Source organism: Petromyzon marinus, assembly GCF_048934315.1.
Source record: "Petromyzon marinus isolate PM22_M1 ecotype Great Lakes invasive population chromosome 70 unlocalized genomic scaffold, UKy_Petmar_22M1.pri1.0 chr70_unloc.3, whole genome shotgun sequence".
NCBI lineage: Eukaryota > Metazoa > Chordata > Hyperoartia > Petromyzontiformes > Petromyzontidae > Petromyzon > Petromyzon marinus.
The window spans coordinates 195,279-212,003 of NW_027422605.1; the positions used below are offsets into that span (position 1 = coordinate 195,279).

The following is a 16,725-nucleotide window of genomic DNA, read 5'->3' on the forward strand; positions in this document are numbered from 1 at the left end:
GTACTCGTCACTCCCAGGGTGGCACCCGTCACTCCCAGGGTGGTACCCGTCACTCCCAGCGTGGTACCAGGGTGGTACCCGTCACTCCCAGGGTGGTACCCGTCACTCCCAGCGTGGTACCAGGGTGGTACCCGTCACTCCCAGCGTGGTACTCGTCACTCCCAGGGTGGTACTCGTCACTCCCAGGGTGGTACTCGTCACTCCCAGGGTGGGACCAGGGTGGTACCCGTCACTCCCAGGGTGGTACTCGTCACTCCCAGCGTGGTACTCGTCACTCCCAGGGTGGTACTCGTCACTCCCAAGGTGGTACTCGTCACTCCCAAGGTGGTATTCGTCACTCCCAGGGTGGTACTCGTCACTCCCAGGGTGGTACTTGTCACTCCCAACGTGGTACCAGGGTGGTACCCGTCACTCCCAGCGTGGTACTCGTCACTCCCAGCGTGGTACTCGTCACTCCCAGGGTGGTACCCGTCACTCCCAGGGTGGTACCCGTCACTCCCAGCGTGGTACTCGTCACTCCCAGCGTGGTACTCGTCACTCCTAGGGTGGTCTCCGTCACTCCGAGGGTGGTACCCGTCACTCCCAGGGTGGTACTCGTCACTCCCAGCGTGGTACTCGTCACTCCCAGCGTGGTACTCGTCACTCCCAGGGTGGTACCCATCACTCCCAGGGTGGTACTCGTCACTCCCAGGGTGGTACCCGTCACTCCCAGGGTGGTACTCGTCATTCCCAGGGTGGGACCAGGGTGGTACCCGTCACTCCCAGGGTGGTACCCGTCACTCCCAGGGTGGTACTTGTCACTCCCAGGGTGGTACCCGTCACTCCCAGGGTGGTACCCGTCACTCCCAGGGTGGTACTCGTCACTCCTAGGGTGGTACCCGTCACTCCCAGCGTGGTACCAGGGTGGTACCCGTCACTCCCAGCGTGGTACTCGTCACTCCCAGGGTGGTACTCGTCACTCCCAGGGTGGTACTCGTCACTCCCAGGGTGGGACCAGGGTGGTACCCGTCACTCCCAGGGTGGTACTCGTCACTCCCAGCGTGGTACTCGTCACTCCCAGGGTGGTACTCGTCACTCCCAAGGTGGTACTCGTCACTCCCAAGGTGGTATTCGTCACTCCCAGGGTGGTACTCGTCACTCCCAGGGTGGTACTTGTCACTCCCAACGTGGTACCAGGGTGGTACCCGTCACTCCCAGCGTGGTACTCGTCACTCCCAGCGTGGTACTCGTCACTCCCAGGGTGGTACCCGTCACTCCCAGGGTGGTACCCGTCACTCCCAGCGTGGTACTCGTCACTCCCAGCGTGGTACTCGTCACTCCTAGGGTGGTCTCCGTCACTCCGAGGGTGGTACCCGTCACTCCCAGGGTGGTACTCGTCACTCCCAGCGTGGTACTCGTCACTCCCAGCGTGGTACTCGTCACTCCCAGGGTGGTACCCATCACTCCCAGGGTGGTACTCGTCACTCCCAGGGTGGTACCCGTCACTCCCAGGGTGGTACTCGTCATTCCCAGGGTGGGACCAGGGTGGTACCCGTCACTCCCAGGGTGGTACCCGTCACTCCCAGGGTGGTACTTGTCACTCCCAGGGTGGTACCCGTCACTCCCAGGGTGGTACCCGTCACTCCCAGGGTGGTACTCGTCACTCCTAGGGTGGTACCCGTCACTCCCAGGGTGGTACCTGTCACTCCTAGGGTGGTACTCGTCACTCCCAGGGTGGTACTCGTCACTCCCAGGGTGGTACTCGTCACTCCCAGGGTGGTACCCGTCACTCCAAGGGTGGTACTCGTCACTCCCAGGGTGGTACTCGTCACTCCCAGGGTGGTCTCCATCACTCCCAGGGTGGTACCCGTCACTCCCAGCGTGGTACTCGTCACTCCCAGCGTGGTACTCGTCACTCCCAGGGTGGTACTCGTCACTCCCAGGGTGGTACCCGTCACTCCCAAGGTGGTACCCGTCACTCCCAGGGTGGTACTCGTCACTCCCAACGTGGTACCAGGGTGGTACCCGTCACTCCCAGGGTGGTACTCGTCACTCCCAGGGTGGTACTCGTCACTCCCAGGGTGGTACTCGTCACTCCCAGGGTGGTACCCGTCACTCCCAGGGTGGTACCCGTCACTCCTAGGGTGGTGCCCGTCACTCCCAAGGTGGTACCCGTCACTCCCAGGGTGGTACCCGTCACTCCCAGGGTGGTACCCGTCACTCCTAGGGTGGTACTCGTCACTCCCAGGGTGGTACTCGTCACTCCCAGGATGGTACCCGTCACTCCAAGGGTGGTACTCGTCACTCCCAGGGTGGTACTCGTCACTCCCAGGGTGGTACTCGTCACTCCCAGGGTGGTACTCGTCACTCCCAGCGTGGTACCAGGGTGGTACTCGTCACTCCCAGGGTGGTTCCCGTCACTCCCAGGGTGGTACCCGTCACTCCCAGCGTGGTACCCATCACTCCTAGGGTGGTACTCGTCACTCCCAGGGTGGTACTCGTCAATCCCAAGGTGGCACCCATCACTCCTAGCGTGGTACTCGTCACTCCCAGGGTGGTACCCGTCACTCCCAGGGTGGTACTCGTCACTCCCAGGGTGGTACCCGTCACTCCCAGGGTGGTACTCGTCACTCCCAGGGTGGTACCCGTCACTCCCAGGGTGGTAATCGTCACTCCCAGGGTGGTACTCGTCACTCCCAGGGTGGTACTCGTCACTCCTAGGGTGGTACACGTCACTCCCATGGTGGTACTCGTCACTCCTGGGGTGGTACTCGTAACTCGCAGGGTGGTACTCGTCACTCCCATGCTGGTACTCGTCACTCCTAGGGTGGTACTCGTCACTCCCAGCGTGGTACCCGTCACTCCCAGGGTGGTACCCGTCACTCCCAGGGTGGTACCCGTCACTCCCAGGGTGGTACCCGTCACTCCCAGGGTGGTACCCGTCACTCCCAGGGTGGTACCCGTCACTCCCAGCGTGGTACCCGTCACTCCCAGGGTGGTACCCGTCACTCCAGGGTGGTACCACGGTGGTACTCGTCACTCCCAGGGTGGTACCCGTCACTCCCAGGGTGGTACTCGTCACTCCCAGCGTGGTACCAGGGTGGTACCCGTCACTCCCAGGGTGGTACCCGTCACTCCCAGGGTGGTACTCGTCACTCCCAGGGTGGTACTCGTCACTCCCAGGGTGGTACCCGTCACTCCTAGGGTGGTACTCGTCACCCCCAGCGTGGTACCAGGGTGGTACCCGTCACTCCCAGGGTGGTACCCGTCACTCCCAGGGTGGTACTCGTCACCCCCAGCGTGGTACTCGTCACCCCCAGCGTGGTACTCGTCACTCCCAGGGTGGCACCCGTCAGTCCTAGGGTGGTACTCGTAACTCCTAGGGTGGTACTCGTCACTCCCAGGGTGGTACCCGTCACTCCCAGGGTGGTACTCGTAACTCCCAGGGTGGTACCCGTCACTCCCAGGGTGGTACCCGTCACTCCCAGGGTGGTACCCGTCACTCCCAGGGGGGTACTCGTCACCGCCAGGGTGGTACTCGTCACTCCTAGGGTGGTACTCGTCACTCCCAGGGTGGTACCCGTCAATCCCAGGGTGGTACCCGTCACTCCCAGGGTGGTACTCGTCACTCCCAGGGTGGTACCCGTCACTCCAGGGTGGTACTCGTCACTCCCAGGGTGGTACTCGTCACTCCCAGGGTGGTACCCGTCAATCCCAGGGTGGTCTCCGTCACTCCCAGGGTGGTACTCGTCACTCCCAGGGTGGTACCCGTCACTCCCAGGGTGGTACCCATCACTCCTAGGGTGGTACTCGTCACTCCCAGGGTGGTACTCGTCAATCCCAAGGTGGCACCCATCAGTCCTAGCGTGGTACTCGTCACTCCCAGGGTGGTACCCGTCACTCCCAGGGTGGTACCCGTCACTCGCAGGGTGGTACCCGTCACTCCCAGGGTGGTACCTGTCACTCCTAGGGTGGTACTCGTCACTCCCAGGGTGGTACTCGTCACTCCCAGGGTGGTACTCGTCACTCCCAGGGTGGTACCAGGGTGGTACCCGTCACTTCCAGGGTGGTACCCGTCACTCCCAGGGTGGTACTCGTCACTCCCAGGGTGGTACCAGGGTGGTACCCGTCACTCCCAGGGTGGTACCCGTCACTCCCAGGTGATGGGGGATGGATTCGTGAGTGCGGGGGGGGGGGAGGTTGGGATGAGGGGGGGGGGGGCGAGGGGGGTATCAGTGGGGGGGGGGGGATGGCGGCTGCCATGGCAACGCCGGGAAGCTGTCGCCGTGCCAACCAAGCAGGGCTCGCCGCCGTGATGGGATTGTTGATGATGCGGTGGTGGGGGTGGTTGTTATAGTGGTGGTGGTGGTGTTTATAGTGGAGGTGGTGGTTATAGTGGTGGTGGTTATAGTTGTGGTGGTTATAGTGGTGGTGGTGTTTATAGTGGTGGTGGTGTTTATAGTGGTGGTGGTTATTGTGGTGGTGGTTATAGTGGTGGTGGTTATAGTGGTGGTGGGGGTGGTTATAGTGGTGGTGGTTATAGTGGTGGTTGTTATAGTGGTGGTGGTTATTGTTGTGGTGGTTATAGTGGTGGTGGTGGTTATAGTGGTGGTGGTGGTTATAGTGGTGGTGGTTATAGTGGTGGTGGTTATTGTGGTGGTGACGTTTATAGTGGTGGTGGTGGTTATAGTGGTGGTGGTTATAGTGGTGGTTATAGAGGTGGTGGTGTTTATAGTGGTGGTGGTTATTGTGGTGGTGGTTATAGTGGTGATGGTTATTGTGATGGTTATAGTGGTGGTGGGGGTGGTGGTGGTGGTTATAGTGGTGATGGTGGTTATTGTGGTGGTGGTTATAGTGGTGGTTATAGTGGTGGTGGTTATAGTGGTGGTAGTGGTTATTGTGGTGGTGGTTATAGTGGTGGTGGTTATAGTGGTGGAGGTTATTGTGGTGGTGGTGGTGGTTATAGTGGTGGTGGTGGTTATAGTGGTGGTGGTTATTGTGGTGGTGGTGGTTATTGTGGTGGTTATAGTGGTGGTGGTTATAGTGGTGGTGGTTATTGTGGTGGTGGTGGTGGTTATTGTGGTGGTGGTTATAGTGGTGATTATAGTGGTGGTGGTGGTTATAGTGGTGGTGGTTATAGTGGTGGTGGTGGTTATAGTGGTGGTGGTTTTAGTGGTGGTGGTGTTTATAGTGGTGGTGGTTATAGTTGTGGTGGTGGTTATAGTGGTGGTGGTGGTTATAGTGGTGGTTATAGTGGTGGTGGTTATAGTGGTGGTGGTGGTGGTTATAGTGGTGTTGGTGGTGGTGGTTATAGTGGTGGTGGTTATAGTGGTGGTGGTTATAGTGGTGGTGGTCATTGTGGTGGTGGTTATTGTGGTGGTGGTATTGTGGTGGTGGTTATTGTGGTGGTGGTTATAGTGGTGGTGGTTATTGTGGTGGTGGTTATAGTGGTGGTGGTGGTTATAGTGGTGGTGGTTATAGTGGTGGTAGTGGTTATTGTGGTGGTGGTGGTTATAGTGGTGGTGGTTATAGTGGTGGTGGTGGTTATTGTGGTGGTGGTTATAGTGGTGGTGGTTATAGTGGTGGTGGTGGTTATTGTGGTGGTGGTTATTGTGGTGATGGTGGTTATAGTGGTGGTGGTGGTGGTTATAGTGGTGGTGCTGGTTATAGTGGTGGTGGTGGTTATAGTGGTGGTGGTTATTGTGGTGGTGGTTATAGCGGTGGTGGTTATAGTGGTGGTGGTGGTGGTTATAGTGGTGGTGGTGGTGGTTATAGTGGTGGTGGTAGTTATTGTGGTGGTGGTGGTTATAGTGGTGGTGGTTATAGTGGTGGTGGTTATAGTGGTGGTGGTTATAGTGGTGGTTATAGTGGTGGTGGTTATTGTGGTGGTGGTTATAGTGGTGGTGGTGGTTATAGTGGTGGTGGTTATAATGGTGGTTATAGTGGTGGTGGTTATTGTGGTGGTGGTTATAGTGGTGGTGGTGGTTATAGTGGTGGTGGTTATAGTGGTGATGGTAGTTATAGTGGTGGTGGTGGTGGTGGTTATAGTGGTGGTGGTTATAGTGGTGGTGGTTATTGTGGTGGTGGTCATAGTGGTGGTGGTTATTGTAGTGGTGGTTATTGTGGTGGTGGTTATTGTGGTGGTGGTGGTTATTGTGATGGTGGTGGTTATAGTGGTGGTGGTGGTTATAGTGGTGGTGGTGGTGGTTATAGTGGTGGTGGTTATAGTGGTGGTGGTTATTGTGGTGGTGGTGGTTATAGTGGTTGTGGTTATAGTGGTGGTGGTTATAGTGGTGGTGGTGTTTATAGTGGTGGTGGTTATAGTGGTGGTGGTTATAGTGGTGGTTATAGTGGTGGTGGTTATAGTGGTGGTGGTTATAGTGGTGGTGGTGTTTATAGTGGTGGTGGTGGTTATAGTGGTGGTGGTTATAGTGGTGGTGGTTATAGTGGTGGTGGTTATTGTGGTGGTGGTGGTTATAGTGGTGGTGGTTATAGTGCTGGTGGTGGTTATAGTGGTGGTGGTTATTGTGGTGGTGGTGGTTATAGTGGTGGTGGTGGTTATAGCGGTGGTGGTGGTGGTTATAGTGGTGGTGGTTATTGTGGTGGTGGTTATAGTGGTGGTGGTGGTTATAGTGGTGGTGGTTATTGTGGTGGTGTTAATAGTGGTGGTGGTTATAGTGGTGGTGGTGGTTATAGTGGTGGTGGTGGTTATAGTGGTGGTGGTTATTGTGGTGGTGGTTATTGTGGTGGTGGTTATTGTGGTGGTGGTTATAGTGGTGGTGGTGGTTATTGTGGAGGTGGTTATAGTGGTGGTGGTGGTTATAGTGGTGGTGGTTATAGTGGTGGTGGTTATAGTGGTGGTGGTGGTTGTTATAGTGGTGGTGGTTATAGTGGTGGTAGTTATAGTGGTGGTGGTGGTTATAGTGGTGCTTAATGTCGTTATAGTGGTGGTGGTTATAGTGGTGGTAGTTATAGTGGTGGTTATAGTGGTGCTTAATGTGGTGGTGGTAGTTATAGTGGTGGTGGTGGTTATAGTGGTGGTGGTTATAGTGGTGGTTATAGTGGTGGTGGTTATAGCGGTGGTCATTGTTGTTACAGTGGTTAAAGTGGTGGTTATAGTGGTGGTGGTGGTGGCGGCTGCCATGGCAACGCCGGGAAGCTGTCGCCGTGCCAACCAAGCAGGGCTCGCCGCCGTGATGGGATTGTTGATGATGCGGTGGTGGGGGTGGTTGTTATAGTGGTGGTGGCGGTGTTTATAGTGGAGGTGGTGGTTATAGTGGTGGTGGTGGTGTCATTGTGGCAGTGGTGGGTGTTGTGGTGTTGGTTATTGTGGTGGTGATTATAGTGGTGGTGGTGGTCATAGTGGTGGGTGTTGTGGTGGTGGTTATAGTGATGGTGGTTATAGTGGTGGTGGTTATAGTGGTGGTGGTTATAGTGGTGGTGGTTATAGTGGTGGTTATAGTGGTGGTTATAGTGGTGGTTATAGTGGTGGTGGTGGTGGTTAGAGTGCTGGTGGTGGTTATAGTGGTGGTGGTTATAGTGGTGCTTAATGTGGTGGTGGTTATAGTGGTGGTGGTTATTGTGGTGGTGGTTATAGTGGTGGTGGTGGTTATAGTGGTGGTGGTTATAGTGGTGGTGGTAGTTATAGTGGTGGTGGTGGTGGTTATAGTGGTGGTGGTTATAGTGGTGGTGGTTATTGTGGTGGTGGTCATAGTGGTGGTGGTTATTGTAGTGGTGGTTATTGTGGTGGTGGTTATTGTGGTGGTGGTGGTTATTGTGATGGTGGTGGTTATAGTGGTGGTGGTGGTTATAGTGGTGGTGGTGGTGGTTATAGTGGTGGTGGTTATAGTGGTGGTGGTTATTGTGGTGGTGGTTATAGTGGTGGTGGTTATAGTGGTGGTGGTTATAGTGGTGGTGGTGTTTATAGTGGTGGTGGTTATAGTGGTGGTGGTTATAGTGGTGGTTATAGTGGTGGTGGTTATAGTGGTGGTGGTTATAGTGGTGGTGGTGTTTATAGTGGTGGTGGTGGTTATAGTGGTGGTGGTTATAGTGGTGGTGGTTGTAGTGGTGGTGGTTATTGTGGTGGTGGTTATAGTGGTGGTGGTTATAGTGCTGGTGGTGGTTATAGTGGTGGTGGTTATTGTGGTGGTGGTGGTTATAGTGGTGGTGGTGGTTATAGCGGTGGTGGTGGTGGTTATAGTGGTGGTGGTTATTGTGGTGGTGGTTATAGTGGTGGTGGTGGTTATAGTGGTGGTGGTTATTGTGGTGGTGTTAATAGTGGTGGTGGTTATAGTGGTGGTAGTGGTTATAGTGGTGGTGGTGGTTATAGTGGTGGTGGTTATTGTGGTGGTGGTTATTGTGGTGGTGGTTATTGTGGTGGTGGTTATAGTGGTGGTGGTGATTATTGTGGAGGTGGTTATAGTGGTGGTGGTGGTTATAGTGGTGGTGGTTATAGTGGTGGTGGTTATAGTGGTGGTGGTGGTTGTTATAGTGGTGGTGGTTATAGTGGTGGTAGTTATAGTGGTGGTGGTGGTTATAGTGGTGCTTAATGTCGTTATAGTGGTGGTGGTTATAGTGGTGGTAGTTATAGTGGTGGTTATAGTGGTGCTTAATGTGGTGGTGGTAGTTATAGTGGTGGTGGTGGTTATAGTGGTGGTGGTTATAGTGGTGGTTATAGTGGTGGTGGTTATAGTGGTGGTCATTGTTGTTACAGTGGTTATAGTGGTGGTTATAGTGGTGGTGGTGGTGGTGGCTGCCATGGCAACGCCGGGAAGCTGTCGCCGTGCCAACCAAGCAGGGCTCGCCGCCGTGATGGGATTGTTGATGATGCGGTGGTGGTGGTGGTTATTGTGGTGGTGGTGTTTATAGTGGTGGTGGTGGTTATAGTGGTGGTGGTGGTCATAGTGGTGGGTGTTGTGGTGGTGGTTATAGTGATGGTGGTTATAGTGGTGGTGGTTATAGTGGTGGTGGTTATAGTGGTGGTTATAGTGGTGGTTATAGTGGTGGTTATAGTGGTGGTGGTGGTGGTTAGAGTGCTGGTGGTGGTTATAGTGGTGGTGGTTATAGTGGTGCTTAATGTGGTGGTGGTTATAGTGGTGATGGTGGTTATAGTGGTGATGGTGGTTATAGTGGTGGTGGTTATTGTGGTGGTGGTGGTGTTTTTGTTGGCGAGGGTGGTTATCGTGTGCGTGAGCCTGCTCATCACGAGGGGTGGTGGTGATTGGTGCTGTGTGGTCTGGCCTAGGGGTACCCCCAGCGGCAGCTGTCCCTGTGCGTGAGCCTGCTTATCACGAGAGGTGGTGGTGATTGGTGCTGTGTGGTCTGGCCTAGGGGTACCCCCAGCGGCAGCCGTCCCACCTTCGGTGCTGAGGCCTGGGCTGGATGTGAACTTGGCCACGTCCACGATCTTGACGGCGAACTGCTGCAACGTCTCCCGGTTGATGCATCGTCGCACCACGCTGAAGGGGCCCCTGCAGGCGGTGGCGAGCACAACAACAACAATCAGCGTGGCACAACCACAACCAGCGTGGCACAACCACAACCAGCGTGGCACTACCACAACCAGCGTGGCACTACCATAACCAGCGTGGCACTACCACAACCAGCGTGGCACAACCACAACCAGCGTGGCACAACCACAACCAGCGTGACACAACCACAACCGGCGTGGCAGAACCACAACCAGCGTGGCACAACCACAACCGGCGTGGCACTACCACAACCAGCGTGGCACAACCACAACCAGCTAACCACTGCACCATTCGCCACAAACATTATCCACACACAAAGACAAAGACTCCCCGTGTAGCCTGTAACAGACTGTAGGGGCAAGTGCTGTTAGCGAGCGCCTTTGAAGGCCGGCACTGTGGCACACGAGGGGGTGGGTGGCCAGCACCACGCCCGGCCGCCTTTGTCTCCCCAGCGGCGAAGTTTACTACACACTGCACCAGGTACTCATTTGAGGCTGAGTCGACCTAGGGGAGGCCCAGGATCGGTTCAGATAATCGTCACTGGTATTGGCCGTGAGCGGGAATCGAACCCGAGTCGCCAGGTTCATAGCGCAGCGTAGCGCTAACCGCTACACTACCGCTCCCCACACACACACACTCAGACACAGACGCACACAGAGACACACACAGACACACAGAGACACACACACACTCAGACACACACTCAGACACACACACTCAGACACAGACACACACTCACGTACATACACACACTCACGTACATACACTCACTAAGACACACACACTCAGAGACACACTCAGACACACACACACTCACACACTCAGACACACACTCACGTACATACACACATTCACGTACACACACTAACATGTAAACACACTCACGTACATACACACACACACTCAGACACACACACACTCAGACACACACACACACTCAGACACACCCCCCATCAGACACACACACTCACGTACACACACACACTCACGTACACACACACACTCACGTACACATACACTCAGACACACACAAAGATCCCCCATATAGCCTTAACAGACTGTAGGGGCAAGTGCTGTTAGCGAGCACCTATGAAGGCCGGAACGGTACACGAGGGGGTGGGTGGCCAGCACCACGCCTGACCGCCTTTGTCTCCCTAGTGGCAATGTTTACACACCGCACCAGGTACTCATTTGAGGCTGAGTCGACCTAGGGGAGGCCCGGGACCGGTTCAGATAATCGTCACTGGTGTTGGCCGTGAGCGGGAATGGAACCCGGGTCGCCAGGTTCATAGCGCAGCGCGCTAACCGCTACACTATCGCTCCCCACACACACTCACGTACACACACACACTCACGTACACACACACTCAGACACACACACACACTCACGTACACACACACACTCACGTACACACACACACTCACGTACACACACGCACTCCCACCCGCTGGAGTAATGACCGCAGTCACTGCTAAGAGGCCAGAGTAACGGCCAGGCAACAGAATGGCAAATTGCGACGTTGGTAGCGCTCCGTGTGGACAGAACAGCCTGCACTGGAGTCCCTCACTCACTCACTTAGTCACTCATTAATCTACTCACTCATCCACCCACTCATTCATCCACCCACTTATCCACCCACTCATCCACCCACTCATCCACCCACTCATCCACCCACTCATTCATCCACTCATTCATCCACTCATTTATCCACCCACTCATTCATCCACCCACTCATTCATCTACCCACTCATTCATCCACCCACTCATTCATCCACCCACTCATTCATCCACCCACTCATTCATCCACCCACTCATTCATCCACCCACCCACCCACCCACTCACCCACTCACTCATCCACCCACTCATTCATCCACCCACCCACCCACTCACCCACCCATTCACCCACCCACTCACCCACTTATTCATCCACCTACTCATTCATCCACCCACCCACTCACCCACCTATTCACCCACACACTCACCCACTCATTCATCCACCCACTCATTCATCCACCCACCCACTCATTCATCCACCCACTCATTCATCCACCCACCCACTCATTCACCCACCCTCTCATTCATGCACCTAGCCACCCACTCAGTCATTCATCCATCCACTCATTCACCCACCCACTTATTTATGCACCTATCCGCAAACGCACTCATTCATCCACCCACTTATTCACCCACCCACTCATTGATCTACCCATCCACCAACGCAATCATCCACTCACCCTCACCCTCACCCACCCCCTCAATTAACCTACTTGGTTGACATCTCCACGGGGAGAGATAGAGACAAACTCCAAATATACAGCAGCAGCAGGCATCGTCAGGGTCGGAATCGAAACCACGACCTCCTGCATACCAGGCGAGGTAGTCAACATCTCCTGGCCATCGTGGAGTGGCTGATCCAATCGACGAGACCCTTGTTGCCGATGTCAAAATTATGATTAAAAAAGATAATCATCGGCTTCTCAACCTTGCCGGGAAATGAGACACGAGGCGTTCAGATGTTCAGACACCAAAGGGACACCCCTCACAGCCACGAGGCATTAACCACACGTACCTTTGGTAAAACGTGCGAACAAAACACACTCTGGCAATGAACGCATTGTCCTGCACGGCGCATCCAGCACACGCACAATGCGGGGTCAACCCCAAACCTGTGCACGAATTGTCCCTGGAACTGAACGGAATGCGCCAGGCGCTAAACCTTTCTCTTAATGGCAGCCACTGTGCCACAGCTTTCATAAGCTGCTGCTGCTGCTGCTATTCGCTACTAAAAGCACTTGCTCCTACAGGCCTGTTGAAGGCTAGATGGGGTACATTTGTCTTTGTACAGGTGCCCGCGAGCGACAGCACTTGCCCCTCCAGCACAGCTCCAAACTGAACCTCGCACAACGTGGGCCAACGTTTTGGGCGACGAGCCCCTTGCCCATTCTTCGAAAGCCTTACTCCCACAGCTTGTCATCCCACCCCCCCCCACCGTACCCCCCCCACCCAGCCCACCACCCCCCCCACCCAGCCCCCCACCCCCCCCACCCAACAACGCCGCCCTTCGAACCCCAGCGAGTCCCGATCTTTGTTCGGGCGAGCAGAAGCAATACCGCACATCAAGGGTTTGGACCAAACGTTCGCAAAGCTGATTTCTCATGGGCCGCAGGTAATTAAAGACAAAGATCCCCCATATAGCCTTAACAGACTGTAGGGGCAAGTGCTGTTAGCGAGCACCTATGAAGGCCGGAACGGTACACGAGGGGGTGGGTGGCCAGCACCACGCCCGACCGCCTTTGTCTCCCTAGTGGCGATGTTCACTACACACCGCACCAGGTACTCATTTGAGGCTGAGTCGACCTAGGGGAGGCCCGGGACCGGTTCAGATAATCGTCACGGGTCTTGGCCGTGAGCGGGAATCGAACCCGGGTCGCCAGGTTCATAGCGCAGCGCGCTAACCGCTACACTATCGCTCCCCATTAAGACAAACACAGACACACCCAGCCACCACGTGGACACCACCACCACTGCCACCACTACTACTACCACCACTACTACCACCACTGCCACCACTACTACCACCACTACTACCACCACTACTACCACCACCACTGCCACCACTACTACCACCACTGCCACCACTACTACCACCACTACAACCACCACCGCCACCACTACTACCACCACTACTACCACCACTACTACCACCACCACTGCCACCACTACTACCACCACCACTGCCACCACTACTACCACCACTGCCACCACTACTACCGCCACCACTACTACCACCACTGCCACCACTACTACTACCACCGCCACTACTACTACCACCACTACTACCACCACCACTGCCACCACTACTACCACCACTGTTACCACCACTGCCACCAGCACTACCACCACTGCCACCACTACTACCACCACTGCCACCACTACTACTACTACCACTGCCACCACTACTACCACCACCACTGCCACCACTACTACCACCACTGCCACCACTACTACCACCACCACCACCACTACTACCACCACTGCCACCACTACTACTACCGTCACCACCACCGCCACTACAACTACCACCATTGCCACCACCACTACTACCACCACCGCCACCACTACTACCACCACTGCCACCACTACTACCACCACTACTACCACCACCGCCACCACTACTACCACCACTGCCACTACTACTACTACCACCACCGCCACTACTGGCTACCGCCACTGCCACCACTACTACCACCACCACTGCCACCACTACTACCACCACTGCCACCACTACTACCACCACCACCACCACTACTACCACCACTGCCACCACTACTACTACCGTCACCACCACCGCCACTACAACTACCACCATTGCCACCACCACTACTACCACCACCGCCACCACTACTACCACCACTGCCACTACTACTACTACCACCACCGCCACTACTGGCTACCGCCACTGCCACCACTACTACTACCGCCACCACCACCACTACCACCACCACCGTCACCGCCACCACTTCCATTATTACCACAACTTCCACTGCCACCGCCACCATTACTACCGCAAGAGCTACCACGACCACCACCACTACCCCACCACTACCACGGTCAACACCACCAACCACCACCACTACCACCACAACCCCCACCCCACTACCCCTGCTGCTGTGCTGCTACCACCCCCCACACTCCCCGACCTCTTCCATGAGCCCCCTCCCAAAGTGGGGCGGGGCCTATGCAGAAAGGGGCGGGGCCTACGGAGGAGGGGGCGGGGCATAAAAAGGAAAGGCGCAGAAGAGACGTGGGGCCGTAATCAGGAATGGCTGCAGCCTAATCAGGAAGAATCATCATCTTGATTTAGGACTGGAGGAATCCGATGAGCTTTGAAGCTCTTTTTCACAAGATGTCCAGAGGTGTGGCCTAAAAGAGGAACGGGCGGGGCCTAGCGAGGAAGGGGGTGTGGCCTAAGTGGGAAGGGAAGAGGCCGAAGCAGGAAGGGGTGGGGCGTAAGCAGGAAGGGGTGGGGCCTATAGAGGGTGAATTTCCCTGTTGATTCAAGGCATCTGCGGCGGGTAGGACGGCTTTAGTGCGGCAGATGCAGCGACACGCTGAGCGAGTTCCAACGATCGTAACAACACGATAGAGGAGGAGGAGGGGGAATCCAAGGAGCTACGAAGCTCTTTTTCATCCGAGTGTGGTTGTGTCATCAGACAGATGGGTAGGAGGAGGCATCACCACCGCAGCAATGATGCAACCACTCCGCTACTCCCGACTCTGCAATTGTCACACAAACTCCGCTCATCCTCCCCACTGCCCACGGCATCGCGGCGCTTTCAGATCCATTACTGCGGCCGTCTGGAACGCTCTTCCGATAATTAGGGAGCCATTGGGAGCTACGCACTTTTAAATCACCATCACTTCGTTTGGAAACTCATTTCTTAATCACTGCTTTTCGCATTTAGCTTGTTGTCCTTCTCCGGCAACTCTGATTACCACGGTTGGCTACGTACGGTACAACAGAAGTTCAACATACATACATACACACCTCCACGTGAAACCACAGCTGTTCCTCCACGTCAGCATCAGCAGCCAGTGATCATGCCTTCCGTAGTAGTTACACCTTGTACTGGAGATGCTGTACATATTCATGTTGAACTTCTTTCGCACCATACACATCCAACCATGCTAATTGTAGGTGCTGTACAGTACTCTGGTTAGGCTTTCGTCACAGCGGGACCCATAGACTCATCACACAGATATCCACAGACTCATTACACAGAAACCCATGAATTCACACAGAGACCCAGACTCACACAGAGACCCATGGACTCATCACACAGATATCCACAGACTCATCACACAGAAACCCATAGACTCACACAGAGACCCATGGACTCATCACACAGATATCCACAGACTCATCACTCAGAAACCCATTGACTCACACAGAGACCCATAGACTCACACTCACACAGACCCATCAAACTCACAGAGAGACCCCTAGACTCAGAGACCCATAGACTCGCATAGAGACCCATAGACTCACACAGTTACACATAGACTTACAGTTACCCATAGACTCATCACACAGATATCCACAGACTCATCACACAGAAACCCATTGACTCACACAGAGACCCATAGACTCAGACTCACACAGACCCATCAAACTCACAGAGAGACCCCTAGACTCAGAGACCCATAGACTCACACAGAGACCCATGGACTTACACAGTTACCCATGGACTCATCACACAGATATCCACAGACTCATCACACAGAAACCCATTGACTCACACAGAGACCCATAGACTCACAGAGAGACCCCTAGACTCAGAGACCCATAGACTCACACAGAGACCCATAGACTCAGACTCACACAGACCCATCAAACTCACAGAGAGACCCTAGACTCAGAGACCCATAGACTCACACAGAGACCCATAGACTCACACAGAGACCCATAGACTCACACAGACACCCATGGACTCATCACACAGATATCCACAGACTCATCACACAGAAACCCATTAACTCACACAGAGACCCATAGACTCACACTCACACAGACCCATCAAACTCACAGAGAGACCCTAGACTCAGAGACCCATAGACTCACACTCACACAGACCCATCAAACTCACAGAGAGACCCCTAGACTCAGAGACCCATAGACTCACACAGTTACCCATGGACTTACACAGTTACCCATAGACTCATCACACAGACATCCACAGACTCATCACACAGAGACCCATAGACTCACAGAGACCCATGGACTCATCACACAGATATCCACAGACTCATCACACAGAGACCCATTGACTCACACAGAGACCCATAGACTCAGACTCACACAAACCCATCAAACTCACAGAGAGACCCCTAGACTCAGAGACCCATAGACTCACACAGAGGCCCATAGACTCACACAGTTACCCATAGACTTACATAGTTACCCATAGACTCATCACACAGATATCCACAGACTCATCACACAGAAACCCATAGACTCACACAGAGACCCATAGACTCAGACTCACACAGACCCATCAAACTCACAGAGAGACCCCTAGACTCAGAGACCCATAGACTCACACAGAGACCCATAGACTCACACTCACACAGACCCATCAAACTCACAGAGAGACCCCTAGACTCAGAGACCCATAGACTGACACAGAGACCCATAGACTCACACAGTTACACATAGACTTACACAGTTACCCATAGACTCATCACACAGATATCCACAGACTCATCACACAGAA

The 16,725-nt window shown here is 54.7% G+C and overlaps 1 protein-coding gene across 9 annotated transcripts in view; it reads right to left on the bottom strand.

Annotated features, from left to right (window-relative positions):
• Nucleotides 1-16,725, bottom strand: part of LOC116957209 (peripheral plasma membrane protein CASK) — a 144,580-nt gene that overhangs the window by 95,422 nt on the left and 32,433 nt on the right. For all 9 annotated transcript variants that reach the window (XM_076058340.1, XM_076058337.1, XM_076058338.1 and 6 more), the window contains exon 3: nucleotides 9,337-9,449. In XM_076058340.1, coding sequence (XP_075914455.1) covers nucleotides 9,337-9,449 — 113 coding nt within the window. The remainder of the gene's footprint in view (nucleotides 1-9,336; nucleotides 9,450-16,725) is intronic.